General features: G+C 36.2%; 1 protein-coding gene across 2 annotated transcripts in view; it reads left to right on the plus strand.

The window, feature by feature from the left end:
- The window catches only part of Trhde (thyrotropin releasing hormone degrading enzyme), a 411,539-nt gene that overhangs the window by 120,389 nt on the left and 266,365 nt on the right, over positions 1-24,785 (plus strand). For both annotated transcript variants that reach the window (XM_004845026.3, XM_087192438.1), the window contains exon 3: positions 6,291-6,417. In XM_004845026.3, the coding sequence (XP_004845083.1) occupies positions 6,291-6,417 (127 nt within the window). The remainder of the gene's footprint in view (positions 1-6,290; positions 6,418-24,785) is intronic.

Here is a 24,785-nt window from a genome sequence, read left to right on the forward strand (position 1 = left end):
CATTTTCACTATATTGGTTTTTCCTACCTCTAGCCAGGAGCAAGGGATGTCTTTCCATTTTCTTGTATCCTCTTTGATCTCTTTTTTCAGAGTGCTGTGGCTTTCAGTGTAGAGTTCTTTTGCTTCCTTTGTTAGAGTGATTCTTAGATATTTCATTTTTTTGGATGCTATTGTGAAAGGAATTGTTTCCCTAATTTCTCTCTCAGTGAGTCTGTTATTTGTGTACAAGAAGGTTATTATTTTTTCAGTGTTGACCTTGTATCCAGCTTCTCTACTGAATCTGTCAATTAAGTTTAGAAGTCTTTGGGCAGAGTTTTTTGGGTCTTCTATGTAAAGTATCATATCATTGGAAAATAATGACAGTTTAACTTCTTCCTTTCCTATCTTCATTCCTTTTATTTCTTTTCTCTTTTCTAATTGCTGTGGCTAATGTTTCCAGAACTATATTGAACAGGAGTGGTGATAGTGGGCATTCTTGTCTTGCTCCTGATTTTGGTGTGAAAGTTTTCAATTTTTGACCATTTAGTGTGATGTTGGCTGTTGGTTTTTGTTTGTTTGTTTGTTTTGGTACCAGGGATCGAACTTTGGTCCTTGCGCTTGTGCAGCAGGTGGCGAAACCACTGAGCTAAATCCCGGCCCTTGGCTGTTGGTTTTTAATAGATAGCCTTAATCAGGTTGAGATAAAGGCCTTCTATTGCAATTTTCTGCGGGGTTTTTATCATGAATGGGTGTTGAATTTTGTCGAATGCATTTTCTGCATCTATTGAGATGATCATATGGTTTTTGTCCTTGACTCTGTCAATATAATGTATTACATTTCTTAATTTATGAATGTTGAACCATCCTTGCATCCCTGGGATAAATCTGACTTGGTCAGTGTGTATGATCTTCTTGGTGACCCTCTGCATTCTGTTTGCCAGTATCTCGTTGAGGATTTTTCTATCTATGTTCATTAGGGAGATTGGCCTGTAGTTCTCTTTTTGGGTTGGGTCCTTTCCTGGTTATGGAATCAAAGTAACACTTGCTTCCAGGAATGAATTTGGAAGCCTTGCTTCCCTTTCAATTTCCTTGATGAGTTTAAAGAGTAATAGCAATAGTTCTTCTTTAAATGACTTGTAGAATTCGGCAGTGAAGACATCAGGATCTGGGCTTTTCTTTGTTGGTAAATTTTTTACTGCATTTTCAATTTCACTTATTGTAAGTGGAGTGTTTAGAGTTTCTATATCTTTTTCATTTAACTTTGGAAATTCATATGTATCTAGGAATCTGTCCATTTCTTCTGTGTTTTCCATTTTATCAGAGTACAGGTTCTCAAAGTAGGTATTGATGATCCTCTGGATTTTTGTTGGATCTATTGTGACTTCCTCTTTTTCATTCTTAATTGCCTGGATTTGAGCCTTTTCTTTCCTTTTTTTGATAAGGTTGGGTAAAGATTTATTGATTTTATTTATTCTTTTGAAAAACCAACTCTGATTCATTGATTTTTTTGTATCATTCTCTTAATCTCCATTGTATTGATTTCTCCTTCGATCTTTATAATTTCCTCTCTTGTATGAGCTTTGGATTTGTTATGCTCTTCTTTTTCTAGGAGCTTGAGGTTCTGCATTAGGTTATTTCTCTGAGTTCTCTCTGTTTTCATAATATAGGCATTCATGGGTATGAATTTCCCACATAGAACTGCTTTCGTTGTGTCCCATAGATTCCTGTATGTTGTACTGGTGTTATCATTTACTTGTAGAAACTGTTTAATTTCTTCTTTAATTTCTTCTGTGACCTGTTGGTTGTTCAGGAGGGTGTTATTCAATTTCCATGTGTTTGTGGGTGTTTTGTGATTTCTTATGTTATTGATCTCCAATTTTATTGCACTATGGTCTGATAATATACAGGGGGTAACTTCAGTTCTTTTACATTTACTGAGACATGTCCTGTAGGGAACAGGGAAAGGGGACATTACTAGAACCTCTGCAGTTAAGTCCTAATCTCCTGTGAGCCACAGCAGTACACAGCAACTTACAGGAAAGATAGAAAAATGAGACTGAGAAGAAGCTGAGCTTTGGGTCTGATCAGTGCTGCTCTGGGCGGCAAAGACGAAAGACCCCAGTTTACTGCATCTTTTATTCAGTACATTGGGAGAAACAAATGTAACAAATGACTTGCAGAGAGTTCAGTACTTCCTGCGTAAACAAGATGTAACAATCCAAGAACAATGAGGAACTGAGTAGATATTTGTTCCTCCCAGGATGTTTCTTGTCCTGGGGAATCACAGCATCACTGATCATTGAGGTCTCAGTTGTGACCAGAGGCCAAAATGGAATTATGTCTCAGAATTCCATAGCTGGGCTGTAGGCAGGAGAACTAGGATAACCAAATGATTTTTCCCTAAAATTATGTAGCATTGCTCCTGACAATGTCCTATGAGCTAGCATGTGTTCTCTTCTGGAGAATGACCCGTGTGCAGCTGAAAAGAATGTGTATTCTGATTTTGTGGGGTGGAACACTCTGTAAATATCTATTAAGTCCATTTGTTCAATAACTTGGTTCAGTTCTAGAATTTCATGGTTAATTTTTTGTCTAGGTGATCTGTCTATTTGTGATAGAGGGGTGTTGAGGTCCCCCACTACAATTGTATTAGTGCTTATTTGGTTTTTCATGTCCATTAATATTTGTTTTGTATAGTTGGAGGCGTTCGTATTTGGTGCATATCTATTTATGATTGTCGTCTCTTCCTCTTGGATTGTTCCTTTCACAAAGGTGTAGTAACCATCTTTGTCTCTCTCAATTAGTTTTGGTTTGAAATCTACTTTGTCTGCAAATAATATTGCTATGCCTACTTTTTTCTGGGTTCCTATGGCATGGAGAACTGTTTTCCAGCCTTTTACTCAGTCTATAAATTTCTTTTGGAGTTAAGTGTGTTTCTTCTATACAGCATATTGCTGGATTTTGCATTGTAATCCATTATGCCAGTCTATTTCTTTTGATTGGTGAATTGAGGCCATTAACATTGATGGTTATGATTGATAGATATTGATTCATCCTTGTCATGATGTTTTACTTTTGTTGGCTTTTTTATTTATTTTTCCCACTTTCCCTTTAGTGTCTTACCTTGCCCGGTGGCTTCCCTCTGTTGGGCCTCATAGAGTTGTGACCTTCATTGTTTTTTTTACTACGATACTGTTTAGAATTGCTTGTAGTGCTGGTTTGGTGTTCCTGAAATTTGTCAGGTGTTCTTTGTCATGGAAGTATCTAATTTCTCCATCAATTTTGAAAGATAATTTTGCAGGATACAACAGTCCAGGTTGGAAGTTATTTTCTTTTAGGGCTTGAAATACTTCACTCCAGGCTCTCCTTGACTTGAGGGTTTGTGTTGAGAAGTCTACTGTGATTCTGACGGGCTTTCCTTTGCAGGTGATTTGCTACTTTTTTCTAACTGCTTGTAGGATTTTGTTCTTCTGTTGGGTTTCTGGGATCTTGACTATTATATGTCAAGATGTAGATTTTTTTTTATCATGGCTAGTTGGAGTTCTATGTGCCTCACTTATCTGTATGTCCAATTCTCTACCTCTATCTGGGAAGTTTTCCACTATTACTTCTGTGAGCAGTTTTTTTATGTCAATTGTACTTTCTCCTGTTTTTTCGTGGACTCCTATCAGTTTAATGTTATTCTTCTTTGCATCGTCTATCAGATGCTGGATTGATTTCTCGTGGTCCCTTACTATTTTTAAGAAATCTCTGTTTTCATGGTCCTTAACCAGGATCCTGTCTTCTATATCTGATGTTCTATCTTCAGATTGCCTTAATCTGCTGTGGATACTTTCAATGGCATTTTTAATCTCCTGAATATCTGTTTGAATCTGTTTCATGGGTTCCATTTCTTTCTTATGTTGGGGAATCATGGTTTCCATTTCTTTCTTATGCTGGGTATTCATGGCTTCCAGCATGTTTCTGAGCTCATCTATTATTTTAATCTGTTTCTGTTCTAGAGCCTCTAATCATGTCTTTCACTCTGCTCACCATCTCTGTAGATATCTCAGAGATTATTTCTGCTTTGAATTTTTCTAGAGCCTCATTCATCTCTTTTGTTACTTCCTGTGCTATCAGTTCAAGGTGTCCAGGTGGTTGATTATCAGAATTTTCCACCTCGTTTCCCTGGGGTTTACCCTTGGTGGGGTGGAAGTCTGAGTTTGTGCCTTGCTTAAATGTCTTCTCATTTTTGTTTTTGGTACTGTCCTTGGTTCAACTCCTGGATTGATACTTCAAAATTGCTTATTGTAAGTATCTTTGTTGCTTGTAATTCGAACCCTTATGGAATGATTGCTTCTCAGAGGTGTCTCCCAGATATAGCTGGTCTTCAAGTTTTGAGTCTCTAATGACTCTGAGGCTATATCATTTTCATTTTACCAGGAAGAACAACTGACTAGATCAATCACAACACTTTAGCCCAAGTGATACAATCAGCAACACCGTAGCATCAAGTACATCATAGAAAATGACATTTTGTGGTAGTTATTAATCTATCACCTTTAACTATGTGAATTAAGTCAGAATCGAGGACCAACTCAACATATGTTTATAGTGAATAAACTGTTCAATATAACAGCTTTACCCTTCGGGATGGGGAGTTAGAAGGAGTTGGGCAGGGAGGGATAGATATGTAGAAGGATAGGGGAAGGTTAGCAGTGAGGCCAGAGGACACAGGCAAGAGAAGGAAAACGACAGTAATAGAAAAATAAAGAAGAAATCTGAATGAGGGCCGGAACAGGAACAAAATGGGAGATGAACAATGTGGAGCAACAAGAGAGTGATTGTAAGAGAGAGAGAAAGGGAAGAGAAAAGAAAGAAGGAGAAAAAGGAGAGAAAACAAAAATTTTAAAAGTAAGAAAAAAATTAAAGTTAAGAGGAGAAAAAACACAAACCAATAATACTAATTTTGTAAATAATAAATAAAAATGAAAATGAAGGGCCTCCTTCAGGGTATGTCTCTGCTGTTACAGCAGGCCAGTGAGTAGCAGTGTGCAGATATAAGTCAATGAGTCTCAGCAAGCCAGTTGCAGACCCATGAGATTCAGGCAGATTTCTGGCTGCAGGTCCCAAGTTGAGCTCCCTGTCCTCCTGTAGGGTTGAACTCTGCAAGGTCGTACTGCAGGTTTCAGCTGCCCTTCCCTTGAAGATAGTCCCGGTTCTGATGGGAGGTGATGATCCCTCCAACTTACCCAGTATGGTGGTCTGGTGGTCCAGTGTCCCCTGTGTCTTTGTAGTGTGGAACCAGGTGGCAGTACAGCCAAGAGGACAGAGGAAGGAAGGGAGAGGGTCCTGCAGGAGCCTGGCTGGCTAAGTGGATTGCTGCGGGGCACGCAGGCTGGATGGAGCAGGCTCCTTGTGACCAGGGACCCACTCTCTGGTGTCCATGGATGTGCCTGGCTCAAGGTGCAGTATTCTTTACTGCTCTGATAAATACATATTTCTTATTCAAAGAATTGATATGAGGACTAGGGAATCACATCAGTGAAAAACAGATTTAGTCTTTGGAAAGAAAGATACTGGATAGCTTTATGAAAATAATCTTATTTTAACCTTTTCCATACAATTGTTAGTTTTGTTCAGTTTTATGTTTCTTTAGGCTTTCTTTTGGCTGAGGACTAGATAATTTATGATACTTGCTCTAAAAATCAATGTTAAGTACCTGGATTATGTTAGAAATAAAAATTACTTAACCTGGCTTTGAAGGTAGGAACAGTTACAGACAGCTTTCTAAAATGGTGATTGCTTATGTACATGAAAAGTTTTCTATTCCTACTTGCAAGTTGGGAATAAGGACAGTTGAGTCCAAAAATAAGAAGGAAACATAAGTCATACATTTTTTCCCAGTCTGGAACTACTTCCAAACTTTGATACAATGTGCCTTTAACAAACCATGAATTTTCTCACCTCTTGAGCCACCATATCTACCTTTTTTCAGCATAGTCAGGGACCCATTATACTAATCCAGTATACCTTCATATCTCTAACAAGCACATGTCAATGATAACTTTGAATATTTATTTGATGCCAAGTGTATAAATCTTCTCTGTGTTGTCTTATAAAGTGAGGAAATTGTGACTTGCACAATTTGATTACTTCAATTGTTTAATTTGGTTCTTTCAGCCACAGTGTGCTTTGATATATGAGCAAGAATCCTATTTAATTTTTGTACTACTGGTGTCCAAAGATATTTGTATAGATTCATATTTTTAGGGAAGATAAAACTTGAGTGCCAATAGGCTAAAGTAACTTTTATATATATTTTTAATTAGGTACGGTTATATGCAAGACCCGATGCTATCAGAAGAGGATCCGGGGACTATGCTCTTCATATTACAAAGAGATTAATAGAATTTTATGAAGACTACTTTAAAGTGCCCTATTCCTTGCCAAAACTAGGTAAGAACTTTGATTATTTTTTTGGAAGAGCTCCTTGAAGGTTAAATTTTTTCTTCATGAATTTGAGACACCCAGAAGCAAGAAAATTCAAAGGTTTATATTTTTAGCAGTGATGAACATGAAAAACAGTTTCTTTTGAAGAAGTGAAATAAGATTTAGTGTTTCTGGAATCTTACAAATTAAATGTTTGTGGGAATTAAGAAAGGCATTATGTAAGCTTAGGATTCCAAAACATAACCCAAGTAGCTATACTTTGTTGAATATGTTCTATGGAGGGGTGCTTGCCAACATCACATTTAATCATAACTATGATTATACTATGTGGGGAGCTACATTTAGAATGATTTCAAGATAGGAAGTTGAGACATGGGATTTTCTCTTTATTTAGACAACCAGTAAGTGAAGGACTGGGCTTTCAAACTTGGTCTTGATGACTCCCAGAACTATTTAGTATTTCACATGAAGTCCATCATGGATGGGGAGTTTATTTTTCCAAAATCTCAGATGTCAAATTTTAATGAATTAGTTTTTCTTTAGGTTACTTTTGTTCATTCATATTGCTAGTACACAATTACAGTAAATAGAATAAAAAGAAGAGGGAAGAGAAACTTAATAATGCAGATTATGTGCTCTGTGAATGTTCTTACATTTCTTCCTTTTACAAAAGGAATGTGTTCAGTGATTGTTGGTGAAATGAATAAATGAATTGGTCTGTTATCCTAATTAGAACAAAGTTTCTGCTTTTACCAGGGAGTGGTCTATGGCATTCCAGGACATTAGAAAGAGTATTCATATGAATTAGAAATGTTGAAGTTACATTTCCTTCTTAGATAACCTGTTGTGAGATATTACATAGCAATAATTCTTTGATTTCCCGCTTTCCCTGTCCATCCTTTTTCTTCCCAAGAGCATTTTTGATCAGATCCACATAAAAGGTATTTCTCATTGGGAAGAATAAAGTGTTTACTTGATCAAAAGTGTTAGTTTGAACCACAGGTTCCTTTCCCTGGAGAACTGGATCTATTTCATTAAAGTACTTGCCTGCTGTGTAGCTTTATTGGTCTTACAATGAGTAGTTAGATCAGAAAGTAGATGGAATCACTGATATTGTTATCTATGGGTAGGGTGTACAATTTTTATGAGTTATATTACAAAATTCTGAGGTCTTTTTGAAACGCTTGCTCTTAGAATCAATAGACAAATTTTTATTTCAAATAGGATCTGTGTTTTGTTCTGTTCCATTCTTTCTTGTTTTCTCTTCTGCATTTACCTCCCTGTTAGAATCTGTTGCTTTGAAGCCTCCTTGGTAGTCACCCAAGGCGGAAAGGAATACCTCACTTCATTTGCATTGGAAGTGACACTGTTACCCACTCCAGGTAAAACTGGCTAGGAACTTCCCAGCTTGGCCCTAATGTAAAATTCACAAGTGCTTATGTTGCAAGGTCAGCAAGAGAAATAAAATGTGCATCTTTCTCTGTCCCCTGCAGACCAGTAATTAGCAAAAGAACTCAATTTGTACCTTCAGGGGGTTCCATGTAACTGTCAGCTGGCAGCAGGAAACATTTCTGTTCCTCTATTTCACTCACAATTGAACTGTGCAGGCTTTCATCTGTAGAAGAGAGCTTTGTTCACTGTTACTTGTTAAGCTACCTTATGGTGTATATAATTGAATGATTTGACTTACCCCAGCACATTCCTTTTTGTATATCTAGGGGAGTTGTCACAGCCAATGGTGCTTTGTAAAATTCCTCTTAAAGTTCTACTTATTTTATATATCTATACATATTTAGATCTATATCTAATGGATTTATAAGTATGCTTTCAGATACCCCCTGCATAACAATCCTCAAGTACAGAAGCATTTTGACTATTCTTACTTTCCATCATACATTATGAACTATATTTTAATATTATGTGGACAAAAACTCAGTCTTTATTAATGATGCCTGTAGATGTATCCTAGGTCTTAGCTGAGGCTGCCTTTAGATTATCTAAGATGTTTTCAAAGACCTAGTACCCTCTTGCATTCCGTCATTTTTCTTTTTTTTTTATTTTTTGGTACTGGGGATTGAACTCAGGTCCTTGCGCTTGCGAGGCAGGCGGCGGAACCACTGAGGTAAATCCCCGGCTCATTTTTCCTATAAATATTTATTGAGTGCCTGTCATAGGCATTTTTATATGATGCAATACAATAGTGAATAAAATAGGCAAAAATCTTCTTCCTGGGAGATACTTCCCATTAAATACTTCCCATTAAAAAGTATTTCACAATATGTATACCTTATTGAATAGAGACAAGCAACATTAAAAATAAAACTAGAACAGAATGATAACAAATATGTGGGGCAAATGGAAAAGGGGCTGAGGTTTTTAAATGGTCAATCATAGAAAGCTTCATAGGAAAGACTCTTGAGCAAAAATCTCAAGGGAATGAAGGAGTTAAGTTCGGAGGACATCATGGGACAAGAAGGATAGGCAGAGGGAACAAAGTGCCTAGATTTTGAGCTGAGAGATTTCCTAGGGTATTTGAGTGAAATAGGGTGAGAAGTCAGTGGCACCCTCCGCATGTGATGGGTGGATGGCAGCTTATGCAGAGCCAGGAGGCTGTGGTCAGCATGTGGGAACTTTTTTGTCATTGTTCTTCTTGTTTTTTTTTAAAAGTCCCAGTTTGTATTTATTTTAAAATTAATTTTATTGGTATATTTTATATGTACATAATGATCACTTTCATCAAAGGGAATTTGTATCTGTACGTAATATATCTTGATTCTTCTTTTTTCCTCATTTCTATCCCTACGTGGTCTATTTTAATCAGAGGCATTATATAATCAGTCTGACATATGTTCTGAAGGTCATTCTTATGGCTATATTGAGAATATACTGTAAGGGAATGGTACTTAGTTGGTGGGGAATTTTGTCACTCATGGGTTATTGGCCATGTCTGGAGACAGTTTTGTTTGTTATATTTTGGGGTGGTAAGGTAGGGTGTATGCTACTGGCATTACTGAGTAAAGGCTGGGGAACTGCTAAACATCCTACACTGCACAAGGTAGGCTGTCATAATAAGGAGTGATTATCTAGCCCTGTCAATAACGGCAAGGTTGAGAGGGAAAAGAATGCGGGGCATAAAAGCCAGGCAAAATTCAGGTGAAATAAGGTGGTTACTGCTTGAACCAGGATATTAATAGTGAGGTGGTTAGAAGTAATCCAAGTCTGGATATATATTGAAAGTAGATACTACAGAAGTTACTGATGAATAGGATATCTGATGGAAGTGAATCAGAGGCATCGAGGATAATCCACAGTTTTGGGTTTGAGAACTAAAAGGATGGAATTGACATTTATTAAAACAGAGAGATTACAGAAGGTGATAATTCATGAGACTGACATGTCTGCTGAGCATTTAAGTGGAAGGAACCATGGGGTCTATAAGAAATTCAAGTTTGAACTTCTTTATAAATATGGAGTTTGAATGATAAATCTAGCTAGAATTATAAATTTGCCAACATGTTAATACATACGAAACTGTAGGGCTGGTAGGGGTTACCAAAATAGTGAGAGCACATGAAAAGAGGAAAGGAATAAGGAGGCACTGATCCAGTGTTTAGAGGTCAGAAATATTAGGGTCCAGGAAAGCCTGCTGAGAAGAAGCAGTTAGTTGAGGAACTAAGGTTTGTGTTGTCTTGGGTATCTGGTCAAGAAAGCTTTACAAAAAACAATAAACTGTGGTAGTCAAGTTAGGTGAGGACTAAGAATTGACCCCTCATTGTTGATAACAGTATGAAGGTCATTAATGATGTTGATATGTATGTTCAAGAGAAAGTGAGGAAGGTCCAGGGCAGGGAGAGAGGGAGACAGACAATGACTAGCCACAGTGAGTATGAGCACAGATTGACATTTCTGACAATTCCCAGCAGGGGAGGCTTGTGGGAATAGGAGGAGATGGAGACAGGCTTGTATTTCATTAAGACTCACCTCTGGAAAATTGCTGCTTCTGCTAAAGTAAAACATCCTGTCTCAGAGATTGTTTTTGTCCCAAACATCCAAAGGAGGTATGGGATTTGCTTTTTTAAAATTTGCATTAGAAGATTAAAATTTGAAATAAAGGAGTAAAATATAGGAAAATTCTTCAGCAGTTAACTTTACTGAAGCTGTGGAGGGGATGTGTGTCTATGTGAATATTGGGATGCTACAGTGCAAGATGAAATAAAACCCTTATAATTTAATATTGGATTCTCCTTTTCTGAAAAGTCATTTTGCTCTCTGCCTTAAACTCTGCAATATTTTTCCGCTTCTTCCCTCTTAAGTTCTTCTCATTCCTAATGCTAAGTAGTTTAACTTTCTTTACTTAGCCTCATCTTACACTAACTCATCTCTAAGGATTTGCATTTCCACCACAAGTAGTTTATCAAGAGAGTTCCCAAAGAGGAAGCCTGATGCTTGCTGGTAGGATAATAATTTATTTTCCTTGTTATACAAAGATATTTCTTTATCATCCAACATAAGCAACCAGTGTGCAATCTGTGAAGATTTGATTTAAAATCTATAAATTAGGGAATTAAAAGTAGTGATTGTAGGAGGTTTGCAGAGGCTTGCTATATTTTGGTGTTAAAATGAGTCTAAAGCAAAGTATAGTCTACTTGGTGTAAGCCTTTCTATGTCTGTGTACTTTTTTCATGAGCACCATCAAAGGTGTGGAGAGTTACTTTAAAATAAGGTTGTTGTAAACATATAAAGAATTAAATTACTTTCTTATCTTGCAAACATACAATGTTGTCTTATCTTGACAACAATAATGACAACTATGTGCTTACAAAATGTGTTACTATTGAGGGCTTTGTATGTTATAACTCGTTTAATCTTTATCACAGCCCTTTGAGGTAGTACATGTTATTTTCTAATTTTTCCAGACAAGACATTTAGGCACTCAGTGATGAGTAATGTATACAGATCACACTGCAGGAGTTAGTGGTCTTAGAAGTCACACTCAGGCTGGCTGTATCCAGAGTCTTGAGATTCTGCAGAAACAGATTCCAGTAATTTTGAGAATCTAGAGATTAAAATAAGTCAGCTTCATAAACTAGGTAATCTGATTATTAGAGGAACAACGTAATAGCTAGTTTTGTTAATATCTTGCAGTTCCTAAAGGTAATATATGGTATTTGTAGAAAATTTGAAAACTTAAAAAACATGAAGCACGTATGTCATAACTTGGAATTTTATCAGCCAGAAGATACATCTAAGTATTGCCAATGTATTTTCATTATAAATATTTTATAATTAATTGGGTGGCAGATAAAATGATAAAATATTTTGTTACTCTATTTAGACTTCAATTAATTATTGCAGCTAGTTTTCAGTTTCCTTTTGCTGCTACTCTGTAATTTGTATATCAGTGTTTTGTGAGAGAGTGGGCTTGATTGCTTCTTTTCAAGAAACCTTGCTTTTACGGTGCTTTTATGAAAAATTCATTACCTACCTGGCACCAGTGCTATGACTGTGGAGGGAACACAGGTGTTCTGTAACTAGAATTTCTGCCCTCAAGGAGATTGTGGTTTTGTTAAGAAAATCCAATATTTACAGGAATGAATGGATTAGAGACTCACACAATATAGAATATAATCAAGTACTAAATTTCGTTGGGTAAATATTTAATACCATGTTATATTAAGAGTGTAGGACCATTATACAGTGCCACAGGCATGAAATATAAATGAAAAGGAGCTTTCTCTTCACTTGAGTCCTAACAACACAGACACGAATTTAAATGCAGGTGGAGAAGAAAGAGGGCATTTTGAGAATTGTCTGCTATAGAAAGCCCATGCATACTGTGAGTTTCATTTATCATATTGATGGACTCAACATTTTTCTAATATAATATATAAGTTATAGGATAAATTCTCCTGTTGGAGTTCATGAATAAGAGAGGCTACCATGAATGATTGATTTTTATTTAAGCTATAATAAGACACATCCATTTTGTATTGTACTTGTGATGATAATCAATACAGTGCTGATAATGATTTGCTACTTGAAAGTAACAAAGCTTCTCATAAAGTATCACATACTGTGTTTGAATATGTTGTAGTAGCAAATACATTTCAATATATTTAAAATAAATAATAGTTCTACATTGTTAAATATTGATAAATTTATCTGTATTAGCTGCTAAACATTTTATCTCCTGTGCTTATATTTTTTAAATAAGTGGATATATTTGTTGTTTTTGATTTCAACAAATTGAAAATTTAAATATAATTCTGTTTCATCATAATTATACATATTAATTTACAGAGTTGAATTATTTGAGATTCATCTCTCTGTTTCTTGAAGCATGACTTTTCTTGGCTTACTTTTGATTAAGTAAATACTGAATACAATGTTTATGTTCTGTCAATGACCTCAACTAATACTCCTTTTTAAAATAAAATCTTTGAGGGTTTCTTTCTAGTTTGGTATAATTATATATACTATGAATTCACTCTCAGTGTCCTTCCTTTAATCAGCAGTCTTCAAAATATTTGCTCTGATACTTGTTAAATTGTGCGGTTTCTCTGTGAAAACTGATTTACAGATCTCTCTTTGGGTTAACCAGGTTAATGCCTTCTTAGGGAATTAGGTACAGTACTACTTTGCCTTCTGGTTTATAGAGTATCATGAACTATCCTTTCCTTATCAAATAGAGTCTCTCCTTATTTTATGATGGTAATTTATTTGTGAAAAACTCTTCATCTGGTGATTTTCTAATAAACCAAAGAATAGTTATTTCTTTCAATAGGAAATATTTTATGTCTTCCTAACCCCACTCTGACAACCATTTGTGCTAAAATAACACCAAATCCTATTAAAATAGACATAGTTATTTCAATATTTAACAGTTATTTTAACAAGGCATTTTATTCCTTCATTAATTATTCTATAATAGGGTCATTTAACTGCTCGTGTTAAGCTATTTTGTAGCTATTACATGCTGCACACTTCTTAGACTACAATAACAAACAAAACATATATATGATGCTCAGTGTGTATGATATTTAGCCACTAATTCAAAAAAGAAATAAATAGGACTGTAAAGATTAAGGAAATCAATGAAAACAATGCATTTTAGTGGAGATGATACATGAGATTATTACTACTATAAACAAGCAAAGCACAGGTAAACTGGGTGGAGAATTTAATGCAACAGAAACCAACTGCAGGACTGAATTAACTAATTAATTTAAACAGCATATATTGAATAGTTGCTGTGTACATTGTACTCAGCTATGATAGGAAGTCGGCTCTTCCTCCAGAAGCTTAACATCTAGTTGAAGAGAAGTTTGAAAAATTATTTTGCTATCTTGGCAATACTGTTACATGTTCAGTTTGCTTACAGCCTTCCTACCCTCACCTGTGGGTTTAAGAGTTTGTTATCTTCACAACTTTGCACCTCCCCCCATGTTGACTCACGGGTGTTGCTCTGGTCACAGCAGACCCCTTTTGCATACTCCACCCCATACTTTCACTTGCTCAAGCACATCAGGTCAACAGTTTTCCTTTTTTTCTCCTGAATCTTCAATTATCTTTCTTTACTTGATCTTATCAGCATTAAAAATATGGTGCTATTGCTCTCAACTTGAACACACACATATACTCAGTCTGGCTATGGACCCATTTTTTTCTCCTTCCTTTTATAGCTAAACTGCTTGAAAGGATTGTCTGTGTTTATTGATCCCAGTTCCTCTCTTTCCTTTGTCTCCTGCATGTGTGGTACATCAGGATTCTTCCCTCAACGCTATCCTAAAATACTGCAGATTTACTATTGGCTCCACGCTGCTAAATCCAGTGCTGGATTGTCAGTCTTTGGCAGCCCAGTCAGTAGCTTCATATACAACTGTTCTTCCCAATTTCTTCATTTAATATTTTTAAATTTTTATTTTTATTAGTGTGTGCTAGCAGTACATAATGAGTTAGTACATGTACATAACACATCTTAATTCTGTTTTCATTCCCCTTCTCCTCTCCTCTGTTCCCCCTCCCTTGATCTCTTGGTCCCTTTTCCTTTTGGAACTTCTTGAAACACAATTGTTTGTCTTTACGGACAGCACATTAAAAATTTTGTTTTTCTCATGCTAACTAGCTATTCCTGCTCAGTCTTCCCCTCCCCTTTTTTTAACCTCCCTAGCTGCTTACTACTTGAGGACTGCAGGTTTTGCACCTCTTCTTTTTGGTACTTACATTGGCAGTGACCTCCTTTGGTGACCTTATTCAGCCTCATGGCTTTAAGGGTAATATTCTGATTATACTTTAAATTTACGTCTCCAACTTTGTTCTTTCTCTTCAACTCTATACTTGTACAATTTACCTACATCTGAATATGGATGCTGCAGGGGACAAAAAGCCTAAACTGTTGTTTTTCCTTTTCTCTCACACAGTAATCAACACAGGACACTTGTGACTCTAGAAAGTTTGGGGATTTCTCCTCAACAGCAAGCAATTATTTCTGCAGTGGAGACCAGTGGAGCATCCTCTAGTTTAATTCAATCCTAACACTCTCTGCCTGGTGATAGTTTCCAACTCCGTAGGTGAGGGCTCAATCCCTGAGATGTCCTCCTCCCTTCAGATGCTGATTGAAAGTCTCAGGTTGCTTTTTCCATGCTTCTGTAAATAGAGGTCCCCACAGCCCTCTTCTCAGAGTTTCAGAATTTGTTGGAGCAGCTCTCAGAACTTAGGGAAACAATTACTTACATCTACTGGTTTATTTTGAATGGTATTACAAGGACACAGATGAAGAGACGAAGAGGTTCATAAGACAAGGTCTGGGAAAAGGGGTGCAGAGCTTCTGTGGCTTCTCTGGGTGCCTCACCCTCCAGGAACCTCTGTGTTCAACTAGTTTTTGTTGTTGTTTTGTTTTGTTTTTGAGATAGGGTCTTACTATGTATTCTATGGTCCTGAGCTCACTACCTATTCCAAGCTTGCCTGAAACTCGCGGCGATCCTCCTCCCTCAGCTTCCTGACTGCTGCCATCCTGCAGTGTTAAACTATCTTGAAACTCCCTGAATTTGTCCTTTTGGGTTATTACAGAGACATCTTTACATAAGTATGATTGAATTATGGAAATATGACTGGACCAAAAAGTCTCTTCTAATGCTAATTGAGTAGGTGGGAAAACCCAATCAAACATGCCTATTTAAGCTCATTTTGGTCTCTATATGGCATTCCTTCTTCTAGCATATAGAGTTGGATCCTTTATGAAAATTGGAGCTCTTATGATCTAATATCAGATAAGGTAGATCAGATACCAATAACTTGGCCAGCTCCAGGACAGAAATGTGGGGTAAGTTTAAATTTTCTATGATCGGCCTTGGAGAGGAGAAATTCTAGTTTCTCTGGCCTGCCTTGAGGAGTAAGTTATGAACCAGGAATCATGGACAATAACCAAAATATGTGTACCATCCTGTTACAGATGCCAAAGAGTACATCAAACTAACATACTGAAATTTGAGCTCCAGATCTTAAACCACTAACTTGCTCTTTCCACAGTCTTCTTCGTATCAGTAAGGGATAACTTCATTCTTTAAAATGTATTCAGGTAAAAACTGTGGACTTATACTCTTTCTCTCTCATGTCACATGTCCAAGCTATCAGTGAATCCCTGTGGACTATCATTTTTAATAAATCCAGAGTCTGATCACTGCACCCCATTTTCACAACTGGTACTCTCATTCCAGCCACCGAGCTCTCTTGCTTGGGTTAAGAGTTCAACCTACTTGAAGTTGGAACTTAATGTGGTATGAAGACATTAGATATTTGAATGTACAGACAGTACCTGATTTTATGGTGTTTGAGTTTACAATGGTGTGAAAAGTATATGCATCCAGTAGCAATCATCCTTGGACTTTGATTTTTTGATATTTTCCTGGGCTAGTGATATGCTGTGTGCATACTCTTGTCGTAATGGGCGCAGCAAGGTGCAGCTCATAGTCAGACATGTGATTATGAAGATAAACGACTCATACTTCACAGTATACTGGGTGGCTAAATTATCTGTTTGGTAGGTTAGGTGTATTAATTGCATTTTCAACTTTTAATATTTTAAGCTTTTAGGATGGAATTCCATTGTAAGTTGAGGAACATTTGTTCAGAGTTCTTGTAATTGATGTTCGATTCATCTGGCAATGTTCTTCCTCTGGTCAAACATTCATGGCTTTCCATTACTCGTAGAATATGAACCAGAATCTTTCTTGGCGTGGCAGAGCCTGAATGATCTGATCCCTGACAGACTCTGCCATCATCTCCAGCTTCTGCACTGCCTCCTTTCTGTTTCAGTTGTTCTGCTCTCCTTCTCGTTTCTCCAACACATATAACATGCTGCATTCTAAGGTCATTGTGCTCCCCACATGCTCCCCATCATCTTTCCCTTCACATATATCATAGCTGAAATATTACCTTCTGCAATGAGATTGTATCTGACCACCCACTTAAAATTGCAGTCATGGTGCCTACTTCTCATTTCCTAATTTATCTCTTTTATAGCACTTTTTATTATCTCAGCCAGCATGTATTTTATTTATGCATTATTCATTTTCTTTATTACTTGTACCCAGCCCCTCGATCCCCATTTTCCCCAAATATAGGTTCCATGAGAACAGATATTTTTGTCTGCATTTTCACTGCTCTGATTCCCTCTGCCTAGAACTGTGTCTGGTCCACAGTAGGCACTTAAGTGCTTATGATTAAATAATTCCCAAAGTTATTACTGTTTTAGCAATCTTTACCACATAGGAAAGGAAGGCAGAAAAGCAAATTTAAGTCTATTTTGTAAATTAAATAAAATATAATTTTTAACAGAATGAACAAAGGAATAAAGTGATGTACATTATAAATTTCTAAAGAGGCTTGTTTTTGGTAAATTCAAATGGAAGGGATGAAAAATGACCTAGCTAGGAGCTACTTTCTCATTAAGGATCTGCATAAAGACTGATGATGAAAAATAGGTGAATTGGTTCCTGAAAGACATGCTCAGTTTTGTTTATTATGATGGCATTCAAATGGTGAGGCTGTGAAGAAGCTATGCTTTGTATCTGGCATGCTTTTGGCATCTGAAAATAAAATATTTGCTATTAGTTCTTCTCCTCTTTGTAGTTCTTTGAAATAAGGACATTTATTCATGACTTCCACACATTTATTGAAAACCTAGTATATACTAGACACTGTTCTACTAGGTACTAGAAAACAAGTAGGTAACAAGAGAAACAGCAGTCTTCCTATGAGTATTCTTATTTTTTATGGATGAGAGAGGTACACACACACATATTCTAATAACTATAGTTATAGTTAGAGAGGGACAGCTACTGTGGAGGAAAGAAAGTAGAAAAGAAAGTGTCAGAAGTGTTGTAGAGGGAAGGGGTTTGCTCCTTTAGACAGGTGGATGTTTGAGGGATGTCTTGCTGAAAGAATGACACTTGAGTTAAAATCTGAGAGTGAGGAGATCCTAACGATGAGGGCGTCTAACTTCCTGGAGAAATAGCAAGGAGACCAGTGTGCTTGGAGCAGAGTGACTGAGAGTAGGGCAAGTTGAAGTTTTTGTGACAACTGTGTCACAGGTGAAAGACCTTGTTGGCTGGCAATTGAAAGACAAGTGCTCTCATTTTGAGCAGAGGAACAGTCCTAGTCACTTTGGACTTGCCATAACAGAATATCACATACTGTGGGGTTTAAACCACAGAAACTTATTTTCTCCTTGTTCTGGAGGCTGGAGGTTCAAGATCAGCTTGCCAATATGGTGAGGTTCTGATGAGAGCAGTCTTCCTGGCCTATTAGAGATGATGACCTTCTTATGGAGTTCTCACATGGTGAAGGGAAAGCAAGTTCTCTGGTGTCACCTCCCACCTCTTCCTCCTCATCCTCTTCTTCCTCCCCCTTCTCTTCTTTTTCTGTTATTTCCTGTACTGGGAATTGAACTCAAGGCTTCTCACATGGCAAGGAGTGTACTGCTAAGCTGCAGCCCCAATTCCTTGATGCTTCTTTTTGTAAGGTGCTAATCTCCTTACATGGACCCTACCCTCACGACCTCATTTAAAGCTAATTATCTCCCAAGTTCCCATCTTTGAATGCCGTCTTTTGGAACTGGTGTTTCGGTATAGGAATGGGGGAAGGGTACTTTTCAGTCCATTGCGGGTGTGATCTGCTGACTCAAAGTTTTAAGAGATCACATTGGCTACCTCATGTAGAACAAACTGTTGAGGGATGAGAGAAAAATCCAAAGCAGGGAGAAGCTGCTGTGTTCATTGTGAAATATTGATGTATTGGATCAGACTGGTAGCAGAAGAGGTATTAAGTTGGCAGATTCAAGATATATTTCAAAGAACCAACAAAACTTGATGTATCATTATAGGACTTCAAATGAAGTTTTGATGTTGGTTTCTCTCAACTACAACATAGAAGATTGTAACAGGACTGAAACACTGAGTTTTTTTTTTTTTTTATGGCTGCTCTACTTTCTTGTGTAGCTATGGTGAAATGAAGAAAATTTTGATGCTTCCTTCTCTTGATCTTGGTTATTTGAAATTAACATACTAAGGTAAATAATTTGTATTTTCTAAACAGAGTAGCTGTATTTAGAACAAAATAATGGTTGTAATAATCCTCTTCTTGAAGTGAATTGCTTCCTTCACTGGCCATTGGTCAATCTGGAGTTAATTATAGCCAAATAGCACTCCAAAGCCCTGGAGAAAGACAGGAACATTTCATTAAAGTCTGGCTGGGGATTATTGCTGACAGAAGCTCTGCCAATCAGGCGATTTTAAAAGAAAGGTGACCATTCCCATCAACTTTAGAGCTAAAATAGCTTATACGGAGATCAGAAGGTTTTTTTTTCAAATTAGCTTCATTTCAAGAAACTGAGACCGAGGGATAGTTATGTAAATTAGGGTTAAGCACCTAACGGTTCATTAAAGCAAAATGCTCTATAAAGAGAAATACTCAAAATACATTTTTTCCTCTGCTCTTTCCCAGAATTATTGTGACTGTTCTTTATCCAACTCAAAACTTTGGAGATATTTCCATTGGAAAGATATGTAATAATTACTTATTTATTAATTATAATTTCTAAGGCTTAGGGAATTGTGTTCTTTATTATAATCACGGTATCATCACTTTCCCTGTTACATTGAGGTCTTATGATCTTATCAGACAAAGGATGAATGCTAGTAATAATAATTTTTAAAAAACCACTTATTGTGGAGCTGTGAAATTCCTGGGTTTTGTTGTTGTTGTTGTTGTTTTGTTTGGTTTGGTGTGAGAAGCAAAGGTGCTGTTATTACCTGAGGAAGGACTCTTATTTTCATCACTTGTTTGTCTAATGTAGGAGGTAGGTCCTCAGCACACTCTAAAATTTAACTCAGATAAAAAAAGGAACACATCTCCCCTCATTTTAGGAAATCAACATTGTGCTAATCCTAAAACTGGATAAAGATAATAGAAGAAAAAAGTATGAACATAGATAGAAATTTGTTTAACAAAACAAACTATTAGAAGTCAGATCTGGCAGGATGTAGAAAGTGGTTTTGTTATAGGGATGGCAGTGTTGGTTCACCATTGGAAGATCCACCCCCAGAAGTCATCATTTTAACAGAGGAAAGGAAAAAGCTGTATGATGCTTTCACTAGTTGGAGAAAAAGTATTGGACTAAGATGCTGAGAGATGAGCACAAGAAAAAAATTCCAGCTAATATAAGCAATGTGATCATTTTTGAAAATGAGTTATTTTTATAAAATCAACTCTTTTTAAAAGTTTTAAACTTATGACTTTATCCATCATGACACAGGAGGCAGAGACCTAAGAGCTAGACTCAAACTTTGTGAGTGATTTCAAATGGAAAATGCACTCCTGGCCCCCCTTTTAGTCTTAAAACCTTTCAGTACTGTCTTTGAGAATTTTGATGCTGCTGCTTATGTACTTTGAAATGTAAAACAGACTGCAGTGTAAAACAAACGTTAGCCTGTAAGGGAGGTTGCAATACACAAGCAGAGCAAATCCAATATGGTAGTTGTAAATGAAGCCTTCAGGGCATTTCTGAAGCTTTTTAAAGGGTAATTTTGAAAGAAAGGGTGAGTCCCAAATGCCATTTTTCAGTTGGAGGAATTTTAATGGTTCGTAACTTCGATTTATTCTTTATTGGCCTTATTTTTTTCTTACAGGTTCTGTCTTTATATGTGAAATAATTCATGAAAAACCTACAGTGTATCTTAAACCATATAGCTCAAGAACTTTTTTAGCTTTTAAGTTGTTTAGCAATTCTTTTTATTTTGCAGACTGAAAAATACTCAGTAAGCTGTAAAATAATTGGTGGGTTGTTAATGTTTGGGATCATTTAGTTTCTTAAATACATTGAGATACATGCTGTCAGTTTTTATTAATATTAATAATGTTAGATGGTAAAGTGGTGTGAAGCTTAATAAGTTAAACTCTTACAGTGGACAAAGCCAACATTCCATGTCCGCAAGAAAAATTTGAGAGTAATTTCTTATACTTAATGAAGTGCCCCGGAATTATGTTCCCCTTCAATTTGTATGTTGGAGCTCTAATTCCTAGTAAAAGTATAGTTAGACATAAAAGATAATTAAGAGGTAATTAAGGTTAAATGATAGCATTAGGGTGAAGTCCTAATCTGATAGCGTTGGTAACTTTATAAGAAGAGGAAGATTTCCTCTTCTCCTCCTTCTCTCCCTCCCCTCTCCTTTCCTCTTCTCTCCTCTCTCAGGTGAGGTCAAATCACAAAGATGATTATCTACAAGCCACAAAGAGAGTCCTCATTATAACTTGACTCTGCTGGCACACGAACTTGGATTTCTAGCCTCTAGAGCTGTGAGAAGACAGTTTGCAGTTGTTTGAGCTGTTTTGTCACAGTGCCCAAACTAATACACCTTTGTTTGGGTTTGGGTCATTTTCAATTCTGTTTGCTTAGATTTGTGGTGAGTTGCCAATGAGATCATAGACAAAATAACAAGTATGGCAAGCACTTAAATTATTCAGACCTTTCTAGCACAATTCCATTTTGCCCAAATTACTTTAATTATTTAAGAAGTATTATTGATTTACCTTCTTAAAAATCTGTCACTCTGCATCTTCCCTCCTTTTCAAATGTGCTGAAAAAGTCTGTGATTGAGTAGAATTTTAATCATGTAAAGAAGCCTCTATAATCAATGCAGCAGTCATCAGACTTTCTCTGTAAAGGACTAGATACAAAATATTTTCAACTTGGTAAACCATACAATCATGGCTACAACTATTCAGCTCTGACACAAGAGCAAGAAAGCAGCCAGAGACAATGTATAAGTGAATGAAGTAGCTGTGTTCTGATAAAATTTTATTTACAAAAACAGATGGCTGCTCGGATTTGGCCCATGGGCTGTAGTCCACTGAACCCATGACTTGTTTCCATAATGTTATTCCATAACTTGTTTAGTTCAACAATACAAAGATTACAAATCCCTCAAAGGCCCTTATTATGGATCTATTTTTTTCTACATTTTTATATATGCTTGAGAAACAAACTGGGTGGAAAATAACTAGTACAATTTGTTCTTCTTGAAAATATCCATTTGTTCATAAATATATGCACAATATTAGGTAAATACACATTACATACCATATTAATAGTACACGCATTGATTAAATTAACATTTATATTACTAAATTATTATATACTCTAGTATATTACTGCTACTTATAAATATATCAGTTTGGTAATACTTATAAAATGATCTGCCATGTATTTTTATACAAACTTATTAATACATCTAACTGTATACATTTTATATATTGCGTATGCATTCCTACATTACGTAGTCCCATGAAGACTTTTATTTTATGTAACTATTTTACGTTCTCACCTGAAATGAATCACATTTAGAAACTTTAATATTTTCTCACAGAATTAGTATACCCACTTTTCTCTGCAACCCTAATATTAAGGCTGGAAATTAAGAAGGATGTAGGAGAGAAAAATGGCTAATCACAGAGACATTTGAATCAGGCATTTGATCTTAAATCTCAGATATGTGTCTAATAATCATAGATGTTATTTATTTACACAATGCTTTGTCTCCAGGTGCTGAGTTCTCCAAGGCTTTATTCTCAGCTGCAGTTGCAAGTTGGTGGTCTTTACATTGTGACGAAGTTTTTCCTGTGCAGTGCAGGGTGGCGAGAGGGGGAAGAGAAGTGGAGTGCATAAGCAGTCAGTTGCAGGGAGACACATGACATGTTTCAGCATCTGACACATTTTTAAACCTAGCAAATGGTAAAATTGAAGATCTGGCCCATAGTGTCAGATTTTGTATATCTGTCGTCAAACATATCAGTCACTGAAGACACGAGATGAAGAAAACTACAAATAGATGATCACAAGAAAGAAAATACACTGATCTGTACTCTTGGATGGCAGTTGATTTATGTTGATTGATATAATGTTGTGTTATAGTTGACTTGGTTTTTTGTACTGGTCCTAGAGAGTGAATCTTAGGATGTTGAGTTCAGATGTAAAGCAAGTCACAAGTATCACAAAGATATTCCTATGAATTTTATGAAAATATTAAGCTTGCTGTTATTTTCTTCAAAAATATTGAAATTATGATTGTCTATGTAACTCTCATGGACTTGCTTTCTGTCATGCTTTATTGGGAGAGTATGATTGGAACTAAATTATAATTAGTAAATGTGGAGATGTGGCCCATATGAATATGAATATTTATACATTCCTCATTGGGTGCACTGAGGTTGGCAGAAGTTTAAGAAATATAGTTTAAAGACGAGAAATGGCATTTACTTGGAAACCTTAAAATAAACTATTACAAGGCTTATTTTATTATGCTTAATTTAAATTTGTTTATAGTCACCACAGGCTAATAAATGAGGCAAGACAAAATTTTCTGATCACTTTGATTCTAAACACAGAGAAAACTGTGTTTAGTCCAGGTAACAGATCCTCAAGATGTCACTTTCAGCAGGATTTGAGGGAAATACAGAGAGCAGCCAGTATTTTGGTGTGACTTATAATCCTTTCACCTCCTGCCATCATAACAAACTGCCTCAGATCAGCTTAAAGAAGAAAGTCATATTTATTAGTCTTTACCTGAGGGAGGATCAGCCCTGCTTAACCCCATCAGTGTCACAGTCCCAAGCATCCAGGGCATCCCTCACCATGTTGAGACTTGTCTGCGTGAGTGGATGCAGGTGAATTCCTCATCTTGGCTGAATATGTTCTGCTGTTCTTTCACCAAAATATATTTTTCAATAATTTTTAATGAAAAAATGTGTTTATTGTGTACAATTTTTCTTTTTAGTTCTGGTGCATCAAATCCAGAAATTGTGCATATCAGGCAAGTATTTTACCACCACCTCCTCAATCCCAATATATCTTGAAATATGTGTATGAGGTGTGATAAAAGAAATGTGAGACACTTGAACTTAAAAAAAATTATTATAGTAAAAGACATCTCACATTAATCCCCCTCAAAATACTGCTTTTTCTTTCAAACACACTTATCCCATCATTCCTCAGTTTCTGAAGCAGTTCTTGACTCTCTTTTTATGATATGATCAAAAATATGGTCAGTGCTGCTGTTGAGTGCCATCTAATGACAAAGCAGGCTTGTAAAAACCATTATGGTATGTCCTCATCCACCTTATTTATAGGTTCTGGCACTGTATTTCTTCTGCCTCATCCTCAAAGTCAAAATGACCATGAAGTATAAATGTTTTGAATCAATTCAAGACATTAAGGCAGACAAAACAATGCAACGACAAACACTCACAAAAAAGGACTTCCAGAACTATTAGAGAAAGTGGCAAGAATGATAAGTGTATTCCAAGCAAGCGGGAGTATTTTGGATGAGATTAATGGTGATATGTCTTTTACTGTAATACATTTAAAAAATTTAAATAGTCATGTATACTTTGCACTCTATATTATGGAATGGTTAATTAATATATGTATTACATCGCATACAAATTTTTTATATATGAGAATACGTAAAGTTTTCTTTTTCAAGAAAATAATATGTATTATTCTTAACTATAGTCACTGTATTGTACAAAAGATTTCTTGAACTTATTTTTCCTAAAAGAAATTTTATATCTTTTGACCAACATCTCAACCACCTTCCAAATGATGTTTTACTCACGATCCAAGCACTACAGCTTTCTTTCATCCTTACTGATGGCTTCAGTGTTCACATTGATGATCTAGTTAACATCCATCTTCTTAGTTCCATTGATCTTTATAATTGCTCCATTCTGTCCATGATTATACACTGGATCTTGTCATTTCTACTAACTGTGCCACTTTGAAATGTTTTCATTTTCAAGCATGTTACTCTCTGTTTCAC

This window comes from Heterocephalus glaber, unplaced genomic scaffold, assembly GCF_053883595.1.
Source record: "Heterocephalus glaber isolate CG9 unplaced genomic scaffold, H.glaber_assembly_v1.0 deba00001571, whole genome shotgun sequence".
Taxonomy (NCBI): Eukaryota; Metazoa; Chordata; class Mammalia; order Rodentia; family Bathyergidae; genus Heterocephalus; species Heterocephalus glaber.